Below are 15381 nucleotides of genomic sequence, written 5' to 3' on the forward strand. Positions count from 1 at the left end.
TACTCGCTTAGAAAGGGGAGGTTTCCCTTGTGGGAAACTGCGGGATTTACCTCCACCCTTGGTGTCCCAGGGTAGCTTCCCAAACGCTGAAGGAAGACTACTTACAGAAATCCACCTCCTCACAAGAAAAAGGGTGACTCCTCTTTTATTGTTCCAAGTGCCAAAAATGATGGTTAAAATATCACATGCAAGTGGTCAATTAGTGTATGAAACGCTTTTTGACCTGTATGCAGCCCTTTTCAAGCATACTGTAAACTGGCTTTTGCCATATCTCATATATTTCCGCTTATATAGGCTTATATTTTCTTTGCATATGCTGCTGGATTATAAGATACAAGAAGATTGACTACCAAAGTTTCCTTCAAGGCACTGTCCACACTATTTCTTGTAAATCCTAAAACAAAAATACATATCTGGTATCGCCGCGTCCATAAAAGTCCGATCCATCAAAGTAGGGTACTATTTACCCTGCATGGTGAACGTCGTCCAAAAAAACCCGCATAAAAATGCAATAAAAAGTGATCAAAAAGTCGTATGTATTCCGAAATCGTACCAATGTAAACTACAGAATGTCTTGCAAAAAGTGAACTCTCGCACAACTACGTCAACAGAAACATTAAAAAGTTATTGCGCACAGAAAATGGCGGCAGAAAATAATTTTTAAAAATGAAATCTTTGAAAGAAAAAAAAAATAGTACAGCAAAAAAAAACTATACAAGTTTGATATTGTAGTAATCGTACTAAACCATAGATTAAAGTTATCATGTCATTTTTGTTGCAGTTTGTGTGCCATAGAAACAGACACAGCTAAAGATGGCGGAATTTCATTTTTTTATTTTACTCAACTTAAGAATTTTTTTAAGTTTGTCAGTACATTATATGGTGCATTATATAATGCCATTGAAAAATACAACTTGTCCCGCAAAATATAAGCCCTCATGTGGCTATGTCGATGGATAAATAAAGGAGTTACGATTTTTAAAAGGGGGAGGAAAAAACAAAAATGGGAAAAAAAAGGGCCACGTCCTTAAGGGGTTTAAGGACGTAGCTGGATTTAGAGGACTCCTGTGTGTCCATAGGGCTCCTCTATGAAGTAAGTTACTTCCATCAATAGACCTATATTTCTTGCATTATCCAAATTGCGAAGTAGCGTGGGATTTTTTTCTACTTTGTTTATCTAATCCTTTTTACAGTTCTACTCTATGTCCTGTGCCTCACTATGCCATTACACATAAGCATCCACTTAATATCATATACATTACACTTATGCATAACTCTTACGTTATACCACATATACCATTAATCCTTGAAAGGCCTTGCAGTACCTAATCCATGGCACCATTATTTAACCTTTTATGTTTGTGTACTCACGGTTTCATGAGTCCTCATCCCCCCACCCCCTATTTCCCATACATCAAACTGCTACCCTTGGTGCCGCGACCCAGACCTAGGAGGCGTTTAAGCAGCAGGACAGAAATAAGATGTTAGTCACAGTGGCCCTGCTGCTCCTCCTGGCAGAGTAGAAAAATGCTGGTCTAGGGTCATGCTACACCAGTGGTAAAAGAAATAATAAACAAAACAAAATATACGATAGGCAGTTGTTGTAGCCTGCTACCCGTGGAGTTGGGTAGAATAAATGCCTGCTACCCGTGGAGTCGGGTAGAGTAAGGTGTTAATTTGTCATGACGCCAGTCTGTATATGGGTAGGGACCCATTCCAGGCAAAATAATAAAATTATTGTTGGAGAACTAAACAATAAAAATAAGGGTAGTAGTCCTCGTCCCTGAAGTGTTAGTGTGGTACCTCAGAGCAGGATGTCGATGATGGGAAGAGACTTTAGGCCACAGACTGTAGATGGTGAAAACAGCTTGAACACTTTTATTTGCAGAGAGACAGAGAGTACTTGGTTTTTAAGTAGTTACATCACTTGCATTATATTCACTTGAGGTAGATCATAGACTTTCATTACGTTTGCAGACACAAAACGTTGCTGACACTGTTCTCAGGGGACTGACATTAGCTTCCAGCTTTTACTCCTTGGCTTTGACTATTACTTGGACTTTGGATTACTGACTTGATTTGTGTTCTTTCTCTGTCTCTCTCTTCTCTCTCCTCTGCTAACTCTCTATCATAATTTGGGCTCATACTCACACTTTGGAAGTTACTTCCCAACGCACTGGCTAGAGTAGATGTTCTCCTAAAAGAATTTATGAAGATGGTCGCCTTGTAACGCCCTAGTCTCTATCTCTGGTTGTCTTCTCTCCATGAACTCTAGGACTCGCTAGGATCCAGGACTAGACTGGCTAACCCCGCCCACTCTGTCTTTTACACTCTCCTCAGTAACCAATCCTGAGCTAAGGGAAATCTCTCAACCCAACCCCAGGCCAGCAAGAGGTGACTGACATTAGCTACAGCAGGTTAGGTTACTTTCTGCACAGTCATACAGTGATAGGTAGCAGCAACACTAAACAATAACGCTTAAATGAACACTTAAACATACTTCAACATAAAAATCTATATATATAAAGACGAAAGCCCTCACTGACTCACTGACTGACTGGACTGACTCGGCACTAATTCTCCAACTTCCTGATGTCGTAGAAACATGAAATTTGGCACGAGCATTGATTTATGTCATAAGTAGGAAAAGTAAAGGGGTCCCATCTCGATTATTCAATTCTAGTGCAAAAGAATTAGCGTCCAAATTTTACGTACGTTATCTAATTCTCTCACTTCCCGATGTCATAGAAACTTGAAATTTGGCACGAACATTGATTATTATGTCATAAATAGGAAAAGTTAATGGGTCGCAACTCGATTATTCAATTTTAAGCGCAAAAGAATTAGAGTCCAAATTGTATGTACGTAATCTAATTCTCTCACTTCCAAATATCATAAAAACTTGAAATTTGGCACGAGCATTGATTATGTCATAAATAGGAAATTTAATGGGTCCCAACTCGATTATTCATTTCTAAGCGCAAAAGAATTAGCGTCCAAATTTTACGTCCGGAATCTAATTCTCTCCCTTCCCGATGTCATAGAAACTTGAAATTTGGCAAGAGGATTGATTATGTCATAAATAGAAAATTTAATGGGTCCCAACTAAATTATTCAATTCTAAGTGCAAAAGAATTAGTGTCCAAATTTTACGTAGGTAATCTAATTCTCTCATTTCCCAATGTGATAGAAACTTGAAATTTGGCACGAGCATTGATTATGTCATAAATAGGAAAAGTTAATGGGTCCCGACTCAATTATTCAATTCTAAGCGCAAAAGAATTAGCGTCCAAATTTTACGTGCGGAATCTAATTCTCTCACTTCCCGATGTCATTTTATATAAAGGAAACGTCGCATGGTTACCTCCACATGGTGTTTCCTGGGTAATGCAAAGAACCATGCAAAATGGTGAACATATTTTTTTCCTCTATATCTCTAAAGTAACCATGACTTCATAAGATTTTCCGTGTGAACACCAGATAAACACCAGTACTAAATTAACTCGGGCAAAGACGGGTATATCAGCTAGTATTTCCATACATACGACTTTTCACCCTTTTTCTTGGGATATACACATTTGAAATGAGGTAGTGTTAGAAATGCTGTGGGACCCCAACTCTGGGGTACTACACTGGCTCTACTCTGCTGCTGGGTCTCCTGCAGGTGCTGGCACTGTCCGGATACTTCACACACACTGAGCAGCTCAGTGACCTTATATAGTAGGCACCTGTGGTACCAAAAACCTTCTCCCAGGCAGTGCAAGAAGGTAGAACCGCTCATAAATATGTGTCATAGGATTCATGTGAACATGAAAGCAAAAATATCAACATCAAGATATTGTCTGATCAGACAGTAGACTGCACTGCATGGAAGTGACTGCAATATACATATTGGAGATATCCGAGGCTATTATCTGCGCTCAGATCCTTTGTTCTCTACGGGGAAACAATGCTATCAGCACTCCCTGTGGAGAACGACTGATAAAAGTGAGCGACGATTTTTATGTTGGACTGAATTTAACGATCAGGCGATGGGCGCACATTTACACGCACCGATTATCGCTAAAACGATTGCGATTAGCGATTTTTTTTAGCGATAATCGGCTGGTGTAAATGGGCATTAAATGTACCAATTTAAATCATTGGGTTCTACTCGCTGCATATTATGTGTGTAAAATCTATGTGGCATATTTACGTCCGTGTCAATGAGGCCTTGGGGAAAATAGAGGGAGACAAGATCTCAGTCACCTGATTCAAGGCACAACTTCACAGAAGCTTATGGTACATGGGTGGAGGTGAAGCAGACGGGTAAAATACAGTATCCAATGTTTGGTCTGGTTTCAATGCAAGAATCAAAGGTAAAGGACTGCCCAATGGCAGCAACTTATTCACTCTGGAGGTCCAGAACTGCCATTGGGCAATCTTTTTTCTTTTGATCCTTGCATCACATCTCCAGGATACAGTTTTATCATCTGGAAGTAGATAATGAAAGTTCCTATTAAATAACATCAAACGTTTAAAATTTTAATAAGTTTCATTTGTTGAAACTTTAATACCCTTAAAGTTGTGCCTCTTTTTTAATCCTTGTAGACAAAATGCTGAGATAGTGGGAGTTGCTCTAAGATTTATTTAGCATTCTTATTCCCTGGAAGGTAAATATAACAGCACTTCATCATCTACTCAATACATCCTGAATCAGGAAGGAAGCCATAAACATAAATTGAATTTTTCAGAATGACAATTATGAATCATCCCAGTCCTACAAGGCATATGCAAACTGTGTCTACAAGGATCACACGTAGCATTTTATGTTAACACTTGCTCCTTAGAGATAAGGATGTAGGAGCTTTATCATTTGTCTTCTTATTTTAAATGTAACTGCAACTTGTTCTATTACAGAACTTTATCAGATTGAAGTTATTTTTAGTTTTAGGAATAACAAGATAATATATTTACGGTAACTGACTCTGATGTTACAGTCATAGGCATAGATGGAGAACGGCCAAGAACGAATATCACCTGTTAACTCATTACAGTTGCAGTATTGCAGGAATCTTAGTGAAATCTGGTTTTCTTATTTCAGTAGATGTTAGTTGACGAAAGAAGATATTCAGAAATGTGAATACATAAGCGAAAGTATTTGAAATATGCTGGCAAAAAGATTTGAGGAATGATTAAAAAAACACAGTCAAAAGAATATTTTCAACTCAGTCTGGTTCCAGTTGGAATAATACAATACTTTTATCTGAGCAATAACAAGATTTATTAACTTCATTAAATCAATAGACTGAAATCAATAGCAGCAAGTCACAGTAATGACACTGTCATAATTTAAAGGAGCAGTAAGGTAAAGGTAAATTCCCTTAGTGCAAGCACCGAGACTCCTAGGGTGATGTCACATTGTGAGGTTTTCTTGGCAGACTGTTTTTGTGGGGTGGTTTGCCATTGCCTTTCCCAGTCATCTTTTACCACCCAGCAAGCTGGGTACTCCTTTTACCGACCTCGAGAGGATGGAAGGCTGAGTCAACCTTGAGCCGGCTACCTGAACCAAGTGGGGATTGAGTGAGAGCTTAGGACTGCATTTCTGCTACCTTAACACTCTGTGTCACAGGGAGCAGTGCTAGAAATTAACCCCTTCACACAATCCAATATTAATTAACATTGGATGCTTGCAGGGTTAGATTAGCCTACATTAGAGATAACTCTTTAAATTCCATGGTCAGTGCTCTTCATGGCATTAACATGGCTTGTCAGAGGGAGGGGGTTCACTCTGTTCACTGAAAGGCCTCCCTACAGTGAAATCACGGTGTACCGTTTGGTTACCATAACGCTTGCCATGGATTTAGAGCTATTAAAGGGGTTGTCCAAATTATGAAAGGGATCTAAGGGATCTTTCACACAGGAGAGAATTGGTAAAAGTGGACATTTCTGCGTTACAATGTTATCCCTATGGGGCTTGAATTCCGCACCTGGTAAAATTCTGCAGTGGAAAGGTTTTCTGCTGCAGAATTAAGGCATCTTGTCTTGCGGAATTGTCATTGCGGATTTCTAACATACAGGAAATGTAATTCTGCAATTAACGTCTGCGTAAGAGAATGCAAGAAATTCCTCAAGACATTCCTCAAAACACAACAAAATCTGCACTAATTGACAAAATTCTGGGGACAATTCCATCATGTGTGAAAGGTCCCTAATGGGTATCCCATAGTGTAAAATAACAATAGAGATGATACCTCTCTCCACTCATCTTCTGCTGGCAGCTTTGGGTCTCTGCTGTGTTGTTTACATTGTTTACATTAATTGCAGTCAGCCTTAACCTGTCTGCAAACGAGCTGCTGCTAATGACACTGCTCAGCGATTATCACTAAATGCAGTCATTGGCTGCAGCAGCAGATTCACGGGACAACACAAACTGACTGCAGGCGGTAACAACAGCACAGCAGAAAACTGTATTTTTTGTGCACACATGGCATGTTCACATGTACGTTCAAAAAATACAGTACCATGCACCGATACATGCGCAAAAATAACTTATTCATGTGCAAATACGTCACGGTAAAGCCAGTGTATTTGCACATACGGTCATCTGAAGCCACTCTTAGGGCGCCCACCCACTGGCGTTTGCGTTTTCCGCGGCGTTTTTTGCCGCGTTTTCGCGGCGTTTTCGCGGCTTTTCCATTAATTTCCATTGACTTTCATGGGTGCATTAGGAGAAAAATAAGGACACATATGCAACTGACAGTTCCTATGTTAAAAAACGCAACGCAACGCAAAAAAAAACGCCAGTGGACAGGAGTACATTCAATTCTAATTGCTCTTGAGAAAAAACGCAAAACGCAAAGAAAAAAAAATCGCCAGTGGGTGGGCGCCCTTAAGGGCGACTTGGGCGACTTCTTTTCTCAGGAGGAAGTTCTCTAAACTACACTTGTTGTTTTGTTAGAAAGAATGACATAAACACATTTCAATAAAATCTTGTTGTCATTGTTTTATTGTATTATGATTGAATGTTTCTTTTTATTATAGTGTGGCTCTAACCCGCTACCTGGACTAACCAAGGAAGAGGACTGCTGTGGCAGTGTGGGAACATCGTGGGGACACCATAAATGTAATAAGTGTCCCCAGTTGCCATGTGAGTATAAGGCATTTGAGTTAAATAGTACACAATCAAAATCTTGGCCATGGACTGCTGGGTAGGTGGCTGTATGATGTGATCAGCTGAATTTAGTTGATTGTTAGCCACTTTGTACAAGCCCACTTTTTTTTTTAACTTTGTGTTTTATTAGCCAGTGTAGCCCAACATGTTGCTGGTGTAATCCTTCATACAAATGATCCCATAGACGATTGATTGCTGCATTGGGGCTGATCTAATAGTTCAATTTTGGGATCTTTCACATCGGGAGCTAGGTGCGCAAAGATCACATGCTTAAAAAACACACGGCTATTAGAACCAATGGTTTCCTAGGGGGAACATTCAGATTCCGTCATCTGAATGTTCCCATAGGAAACCATTGGTTCTAATAGCCGTGTGTTTTTTACGAGAGTGATTTTTGCGTGCTTAGCTCCACGTGTAAAAGAGGCCTTAAACCTAAACTTGTGTTATGTTCTGAGCTGTAAGCAGCCAGTTCAGGCTGGAGAAAGGTGTTCTTCTATGACAGGAAGTCCATAAAAATATCTGCTCTTTAGAGATTAGCGAGCGTACTCGTCCGAGCTTGATGCTCGTTCGAGCATTAGGGTACTCGAGATGCTCGTTACTCGAGACGAACACCACGCGGTGTTCGAGTCACTTCCATTTTCTTCCCAGAAAAGTTTGCGCCGTTTTCTGGCCAATAGAAACACAGGGAAGGCATTACAACTTCCTCCTGTGAAGTTCCAGCCCTATCCCACTGCCCTGCAGTGAGTGGCTGGGGAGATCAGGTGACAACCGAGTATATAAACTGGGGCCGGCCGCGGCTCGCCACAGATGCACGCTGAGAGACATTAGGGAAAGTGCCATCCTGCTATAGCTGCTATAGGGAGAGTGTTAGGCTGTTATCGTCGTCTTCAAGAACCCCAATGGTCCTTCTTAGGGCCACATCTGACCGTGTGCAGTACTGTTGAGGCTGCTTTTAGCAGTTTTGCACATTTTATTTTTTTTTGTATATCGGGCGTGCAGACTATAGCGTCCTCAGTCTGCAGTCATTTTACTGAGTATAGGGGCAGTACTGGTGAGGCAGGGACAGTGGTACAGGGAAAGAGATATACTGGCTATATAGGCAGTGGGCTTTTTCAAAAAAATTGGAAAAAAAAATCTTTGGGCTGCCTGTGACCGTGTTCAGTTTACTGCGTGTCTGCTGGGGGTAGTAGTCGCTCACTATTACCCAGCTAGGTGTTACTGCAGCCTTGCGCATAATTTTTTCTGGCTGCACGGTGCTTTCAATAACCACAGTCATCCTCCAACAGGGAAATCCATATACAGGCTGTATAGGCAGTGCGCTTTTTCCCAAAAATTGGAAAAAAATACTATATTTGGGCTGCCTGTGACCGTCTTCAGTTTACTGCGTGTCTGCTGGGGGTAGTAGTCGCTCATTATTACCCAGCTAAGCCTGTAACTGTCTACAGTTTACTGCGTGTCTGATGGGGGTAGTAGTCGCTCATTATTACCCAGCCTTGCGCATAATTTTTTCTGGCTGCACTGTGCTTTCAATAACCACAGTCATCCTCCAACAGGGAAATCCATATACAGGCTATATAGGCAGTGGGCTTTTTCCCAAAAATTGGAAAAAAACACCATATTTGGGCTGCCTGTGACCGTCTTCAGTTTACTGTGTGTGTGCTGGGGGTAGTAGTCGCTCATTATTACCAAGCTAAGCCTGTGACCGTCTACAGTTTACTGCGTGTCTGCTGGGGGTAGTAGTCGCTCATTAATACCCAGCCTTGCACATAATTTTTTCTGGCTGCACTGTGCTTTCAATAACCACAGTCATCCTCCAACAGGGAAATCCATATACAGGCTATATAGGCAGTGGGCTTTTTCCAAAAAATTGGAAAAAAATACTATATTTGGGCTGCCTGTGACCGTCTTCAGTTTACTGCGTGTGTGCTGGGGGTAGTAGTCGCTAATTATTACCCAGCTAAGCCTGTGACCGTCTACAGTTTACTGCGTGTCTGCTGGGGGTAGTAGACGCTCATTATTACCCAGCTAAGCATTACAGCAGGCTTGCGCATTATTGTTTCCTGGCTCTGCTGTGTCCGTTACATGATCGCCGTCATCCCGCCAGAGGGAAAGAGTATACATATATACGCTGCATACGGTGTCTGTCTGGTTTTTCACCTCACCATTTTAAAAAATTGAAGCAAAATACTTAAGGCCTACCACTGGCCTTTGGCCACTTGACTGGTTCTGCCCTGTGAATTCCAGAGACTCAGTCATACGCACATAGGTCTGACTACAGGCTTGCGCATAATTGTTTCCTGGCTCTGCTGTGCGTTCCGTAAGCGAAGTCAGCCTCCAACCACTGGCCAATAAGCAGCACATTTAATTACAGCGTTCTGTTTCGGCTCTACTCGTAATACACCATGCTGAGGGGTAGGGGTAGGCCTAGAGGACGTGGACGTGGACGCGGGCGAGGACGCGGAGGCCCAAGTCAGGGTGTGGGCACAGGCCGAGCTCCTGGTCCAGGTGTATCGCAGCCGACTGCTGCGGGATTAGGAGAGAGGCAAGTTTCTGGGGTCTGCAGATTCATCTCACAATTAATCGGTCCACGCGGTAGACCTTTATTAGAAACTGAGCAGTGTGAGCAGGTCCTGTCAAGGATGGCAGAAAGTGCATTCAGCAAACTATCCACCGTCACCACCCAGTCTTCTACGCCGTCCACTGCTGTATCCCTGAATCCTCTCGCTGCTGCTCCTCCCTTCTCCCAGCCTCCTCCCTCCCAGCAAATGACACATTTAGAAGAGCAGGCAGGCTCCCAGGAACTGTTCCCGGGTCCCGGCCTTGAGTGCGAAAAAATGGATCCTCTATCACCTGAGGAGTTTCTCATGACCGATGCCCAACCTTTGGAAAGTTCCCGGGGTCCGGGTGAGGAGACTGGGGACTTCCGGCAACTGTCTCAAGAGCTTTCAGTGGGTGAGGAGGATGATGACGATGAGACACAGTTGTCTATCAGTGAGGTAGTAGTAAGGGCAGTAAGTCCGAGGGAGGAGCGCACAGAGGATTCGGAGGAAGAGCAGCTGGACGATGAGGTGACTGACCCCACCTGGTTTGCTAAGCCTACTGAGGACAGGTCTTCAGAGGGGGAGGCAGGTGCAGCAGCAGGGCAGGTTGGAAGAGGCAGTGCGGTGGCCAGGGGTAGAGGCAGGGCCAGACCGAATAATCCACCAACTGTTTCCCAAAGCGCCCCCTCGCGCCATGCCACCCTGCAGAGGCCGAGGTGCTCTAAGGTCTGGCAGTTTTTCACTGAGAGTGCAGACGACCGACGAACTGTGGTGTGCAACCTTTGTCGCGCCAAGATCAGCCGGGGAGCCACCACCACCAGCCTCACCACCACCAGCATGCGCAGGCATATGATGGCCAAGCACCCCACAAGGTGGGACGAAGGCCGTTCACCACCTCCGGTTTGCACCGCTGCCTCTCCCCCTGTGCCCCAACCTGCCACTGAGATCCAACCCCCCTCTCAGGACACAGGCACTACCGTCTCCCGGTCTGCACCCACACCCTCACCTCCGCTGTCCTCCGCCCCATCCAGCAATGTCTCTCAGCGCAGCGTCCAGCCGTCGCTAGCGCAATTGTTTGAGCGCAAGCGCAAGTACGTCGCCACGCACCCGCACGCTCAAGCGTTAAACGTGCACATAGCCAAATTGATCAGCCTGGAGATGCTGCCGTATAGGCTTGTGGAAACGGAGGCTTTCAAAAACATGATGGCGGCGGCGGCCCCGTGCTACTCGGTTCCCAGTCGCCACTACTTTTCCCGATGTGCCGTCCCAGCCCTGCACGACCACGTCTCCCGCAACATTGTACGCGCCCTCACCAACGCGGTTACTGGCAAGGTCCACTTAACAACGGACACGTGGACAAGCACAAGCGGGCAGGGCCACTATATCTCCCTGACGGCACATTGGGTGAATTTAGTGGAGGCTGGGACCGAGTCAGAGCCTGGGACCGCTCACGTCCTACCCACCCCCAGAATTGCGGGCCCCAGCTCGGTTCTGGTAACTGCGATGGTGTATGCTTCCTCCACTAAACCACCCTCCTCCTCCTCCTATGCAACCTCTGTCTCGCAATCAAGATGTGTCAGCAGCAGCACGTCGCCAGCAGTCGGTGTCGCGCGGCGTGGCAGCACAGCTGTGGGCAAGCGTCAGCAGGCCGTGCTGAAACTACTCAGCTTAGGAGAGAAGAGGCACACAGCCCACGAACTGCTGCAGGGTCTGACAGAGCAGACCGACTGCTGGCTTGCGCCGCTGAGCCTCCAACCGGGCATGGTCGTGTGTGACAACGGCCGTAACCTGGTGGCGGCTCTGCAGCTCGGCAGCCTCACGCACGTGCCATGCCTGGCCCACGTCTTTAGTTTGGTGGTTCAGCGGTTTCTGAAAAGCTACCCACACTTGTCAGACCTGCTCGGAAAGGTGCGCCGGCTAAGCGCACATTTCCGCAAGTCCAACACTGATGCTGCCACCCTGCGGACCCTGCAACATCGGTTTAATCTGCCAGTGCACGACTGCTGTGCGACGTGCCCACATGGTGGAACTCTACGCTCCACATGTTGGCCAAGCTCTATGAGCAGCGTAGAGCTGCAGTGGAATACCAACTCCAACATGGGCGGCGTAGTGGGAGTCACCCTCCTCAATTCTTTACAGAAGAGTGGGCCTGGTTGGCAGACATCTGCCAGGTCCTTGGAAACTTTGAGGAGTCTACCCAGATGGTGAGCGGCGATGCTGCAATCATTAGTGTCACCATTCCTCTGCTATGCCTCTTGAGAAGTTCCTTGCAAAGCAAATAGGCAGACGCTTTGCGCTTGGAAACGGAGGTGGGGGAAGACAGTATGTCACTGGATAGTCAGAGCACCCTCATGTCTATATCTCAGCGCGTTGAGGAGGAGGAAGAGGAGGGGGAGGGGGAGGAGCCTGAGGAGGAGCAGGGGGAAGAGACAGCCGGGCCCACTGCTGAGGGTACACATGCTGCTTGCCTGCCATCCTTTCAGTGTGTATGGCCTGAGGAGGAGGAGGAGGAGGAGGATCCTGAAAGTGATCTTCCTAGTGAGGACAGCCATGTGTTGCATACAGGTACCCTGGCACACATGGCTGACTTCATGTTAGGATGCCTTTCTCGTGACCCTCGCGTTAGACGCATTCTGGCCACTACAGATTACTGGGTGTACACACTGCTCGACCCACGGTATAAGGAGAACCTTTCCACTCTCATACCCGAAGAAGAAAGGGGTTCGAGAGTGATTCTATACCACAGGACCCTGGTGGACAAACTGATGGTAAAATTCCCATCCGACAGCGCTAGTGGCAGAAGGCGCAGTTCCAAGGGCCAGGTAGCAGGGGAGGCGCGGAGATCAGGCAGCATGTACAGCGCAGGCAGGGGAACACTCTCCAAGGCCTTTGACAGCTTTATGGCTCCCCAGCAAGACTGTGTCAGTCAAGGCTGAGTCAGCGGGAGCACTGTAAAAGGATGGTGAGGGAGTACGTAGCCGATCGCACGACCGTCCTCCGTGACGCCTCTGCTCCGTACAACTACTGGGTGTCGAAGCTGGACACGTGGCCTGAACTCGCGCTGTATGCCCTGGAGGTGCTTGCTTGCCCTGCGGCTAGCGTCTTGTCAGAGAGGGTGTTTAGTGCGGCTGGGGGAATCATCACGGATAAGCGTACCTGACAGTGCCGACAGGCTTACACTCATAAAGTTGAACAAAGCCTGGATTTCCCCAGACTTCTCTTCTCCACCAGCGGACAGCAGCGGTACCTAAACAATACGTAGGCTGCACCCGCAGATGGAAGCATCGTTCTCTATCACCATAAAAAACGGGGACCTTTTAGCTTTATCAATCTGTGTATTATATTCATCCTCCTGCTCCTCCTCCTGAAACCTCACGTAATCACGCCGAACGGGCAATTTTTCTTAGGCCCACAAGGCTCAGTCATATTACTTTTGTAAACAATGTTTATACGTTTCAATTCTCATTAAAGCGTTGAGACTTGCACCTGAACCAATTTTTAACTGGGCTGCCATCAGGCCTAGTTACAAATTAAGCCACAGTAACCAAAGCGATTAATGGGTTTCACCTGCCCTCTTGGTTGGGCATGGGCAATTTTTCTGTGGCACCTTAGTACTGTTGGTACACCAATTTTTTGGGGCCCTCGCCTACAGTGTAATCCTAGTAATTTTTATGGGCTTCGCCTGCACTCATGGTACAGCAAGGTATGTGGGGTTGGCCTACACTTTTGCTACATAAATGTAACTGGGGCCTTGTCTATACTGCAACTACTGAAATGTGAAAGAGACTGTTATCTCCCTAAACTGCTGCAACGGGAATGTTACTGTGGCCTGTCTTGACTGCTACTACTACTGAAATGGAACTAATGCTGTTCTCCCCCTATACTGCTGCTAGTGATATGTTACTGGGGCCTGTCCAGACTGCTACTACTACTGAAATGGAACTAATACTGTGCTCCCCCTATACTGCTGCTAGTGATATGTTACTGGGGCCTGTCTAGACTGCTACTACTACTGAAATGGAACTAATACTGTGCTCCCCCTATATTGCTGCTTTGGAATTGTTACTGGGGCCTGTCTTGACTGCTACTATTACTGAAATGGGCGGTTGGGCAGCATGTTACCCAGGAGAAGTGGCAGCGGAGTGTCATGCAGGCAGTGATTGTGCTTTGTTGGAGGTAGTGTGGTGCTTAGCTAAGGTATGCCTTGCTAATGAGGGTTTTTCAGAAGTAAAAATTGTTGGGGGGGGGCCCACTCTTGCCGCTATTGTGGCTTAATACTGGGACCTGGGAACTTGAGATGCAGCCCAACATGTAGCCCCTCGCCTGCCCTATCCGTTTCTGTGTCGTTCCCATCACTTTCTTGAATTGCCCAGATTTTCACAAATGTAAACCTTAGCGGAGCATAGGTCCCATACAAAAATGCTTGGGTCGCCCATTGACTTCAATGGGGTTCGTTACTCGAAACGAACCCTCGAGCATCGCGAGAAGTTCGACTCGAGTAACGAGCACCCGAGTATTTTGGTGTTCGCTCACCTCTACTGCTCTTATGATTACAACTTTGTGTTTCCCTCTTAGAACCTCCAGAATTTTGTTTCTTATAACAGCTTTAATTATAATGCCGCCCTTTAATAAGATTTATGCTTCTTTTCCCATTTTACTCATATTTTTTTTATTTCACCTCTGACACAGCATATACAAGTGTAAGCAAACTTCTGGCCAGATGTCTGGCAAAAGTAGGACTTAATCATCACGTTTAACTGATGAATACAAAAAATGAATACATTTCTGGTAAACTTACTCATTTAAAAAAGTATTTGTAGCCCAGATCGCTGGAATATGCAATCACTTGCTCATCTGTGGGTGTGACTGCTGGGACACTTAGGGCCCATTGAGACAGTTATATACTTGGGCTGTCTGTCTATTCCATGGACAACACACAGTCTCATAGTAGCCTATGAAGCTATTCACATGGCCAGTTTTTCAGACAGATAGATATTACATGTGAAAAAAAATAAGAAATAATGGATCTAGCAACAGCAGTTTGTAGATGGTTTCCAGTCAGCTGCAAGAGAGTAAAAACCAGGGAATAAGTGAAAACAGCAATAAAGGTCATTTGGATGTACAATAACGGAGTTGCACTTTACATTTGCTGATCATTGCTCTGAAGTAAAGTAAAGGTAGAAACCTACTTTAAGGGCAGCTTCAGACGACCGAATGCACAATTGTGCATGCCTCAGCGCAACATATTTACATACTGAACAAAATAGATTTGCGCATATCCGCGCATAGTATTGTATTTTTGGCACATGCATGGCATGTTCACACATGTGTGCAACGCTTCCCCCTGCCTTGATATAAAACCTATTTAGCCTAATGAAGTCCCAATGTGTTCTTTTTTTTTACTGAATTGGATAGCATATTGCACATTTGTGCGTGTGTTTGTGCACCTCCTCTAGACTTCTATGGGGGCCTTTGCTGCGCAATACTCAGAAAGATAGAACAGGACCTATTTTTTATGCGTGCATATCAAATGTGCATGCAGAAACCATTCATGAGAACTAATCTATTGACATCAATAGGTTCTACTCTCTGCGCATTGCGTGCAAATACGGTCATCTGAAGCCCCCCTAACTGTAGACCTGAGGGTTTTATAACGGAAACCTACTTTATGATTTGTTAGTTCCCAGG

The 15381-nt window shown here is 45.1% G+C and overlaps 1 protein-coding gene across 2 annotated transcripts in view; it reads left to right on the forward strand.

Annotated features, from left to right (window-relative positions):
* The window catches only part of LTBP3 (latent transforming growth factor beta binding protein 3), a 161881-nt gene that overhangs the window by 43046 nt on the left and 103454 nt on the right, over nt 1-15381 (forward strand). For both annotated transcript variants that reach the window (XM_066582582.1, XM_066582581.1), the window contains exon 4: nt 7024-7129. In XM_066582582.1, coding sequence (XP_066438679.1) covers nt 7024-7129 — 106 coding nt within the window. The remainder of the gene's footprint in view (nt 1-7023; nt 7130-15381) is intronic.

The sequence above is a fragment of the Eleutherodactylus coqui genome, chromosome 11 (genome assembly GCF_035609145.1).
Source record: "Eleutherodactylus coqui strain aEleCoq1 chromosome 11, aEleCoq1.hap1, whole genome shotgun sequence".
NCBI lineage: Eukaryota > Metazoa > Chordata > Amphibia > Anura > Eleutherodactylidae > Eleutherodactylus > Eleutherodactylus coqui.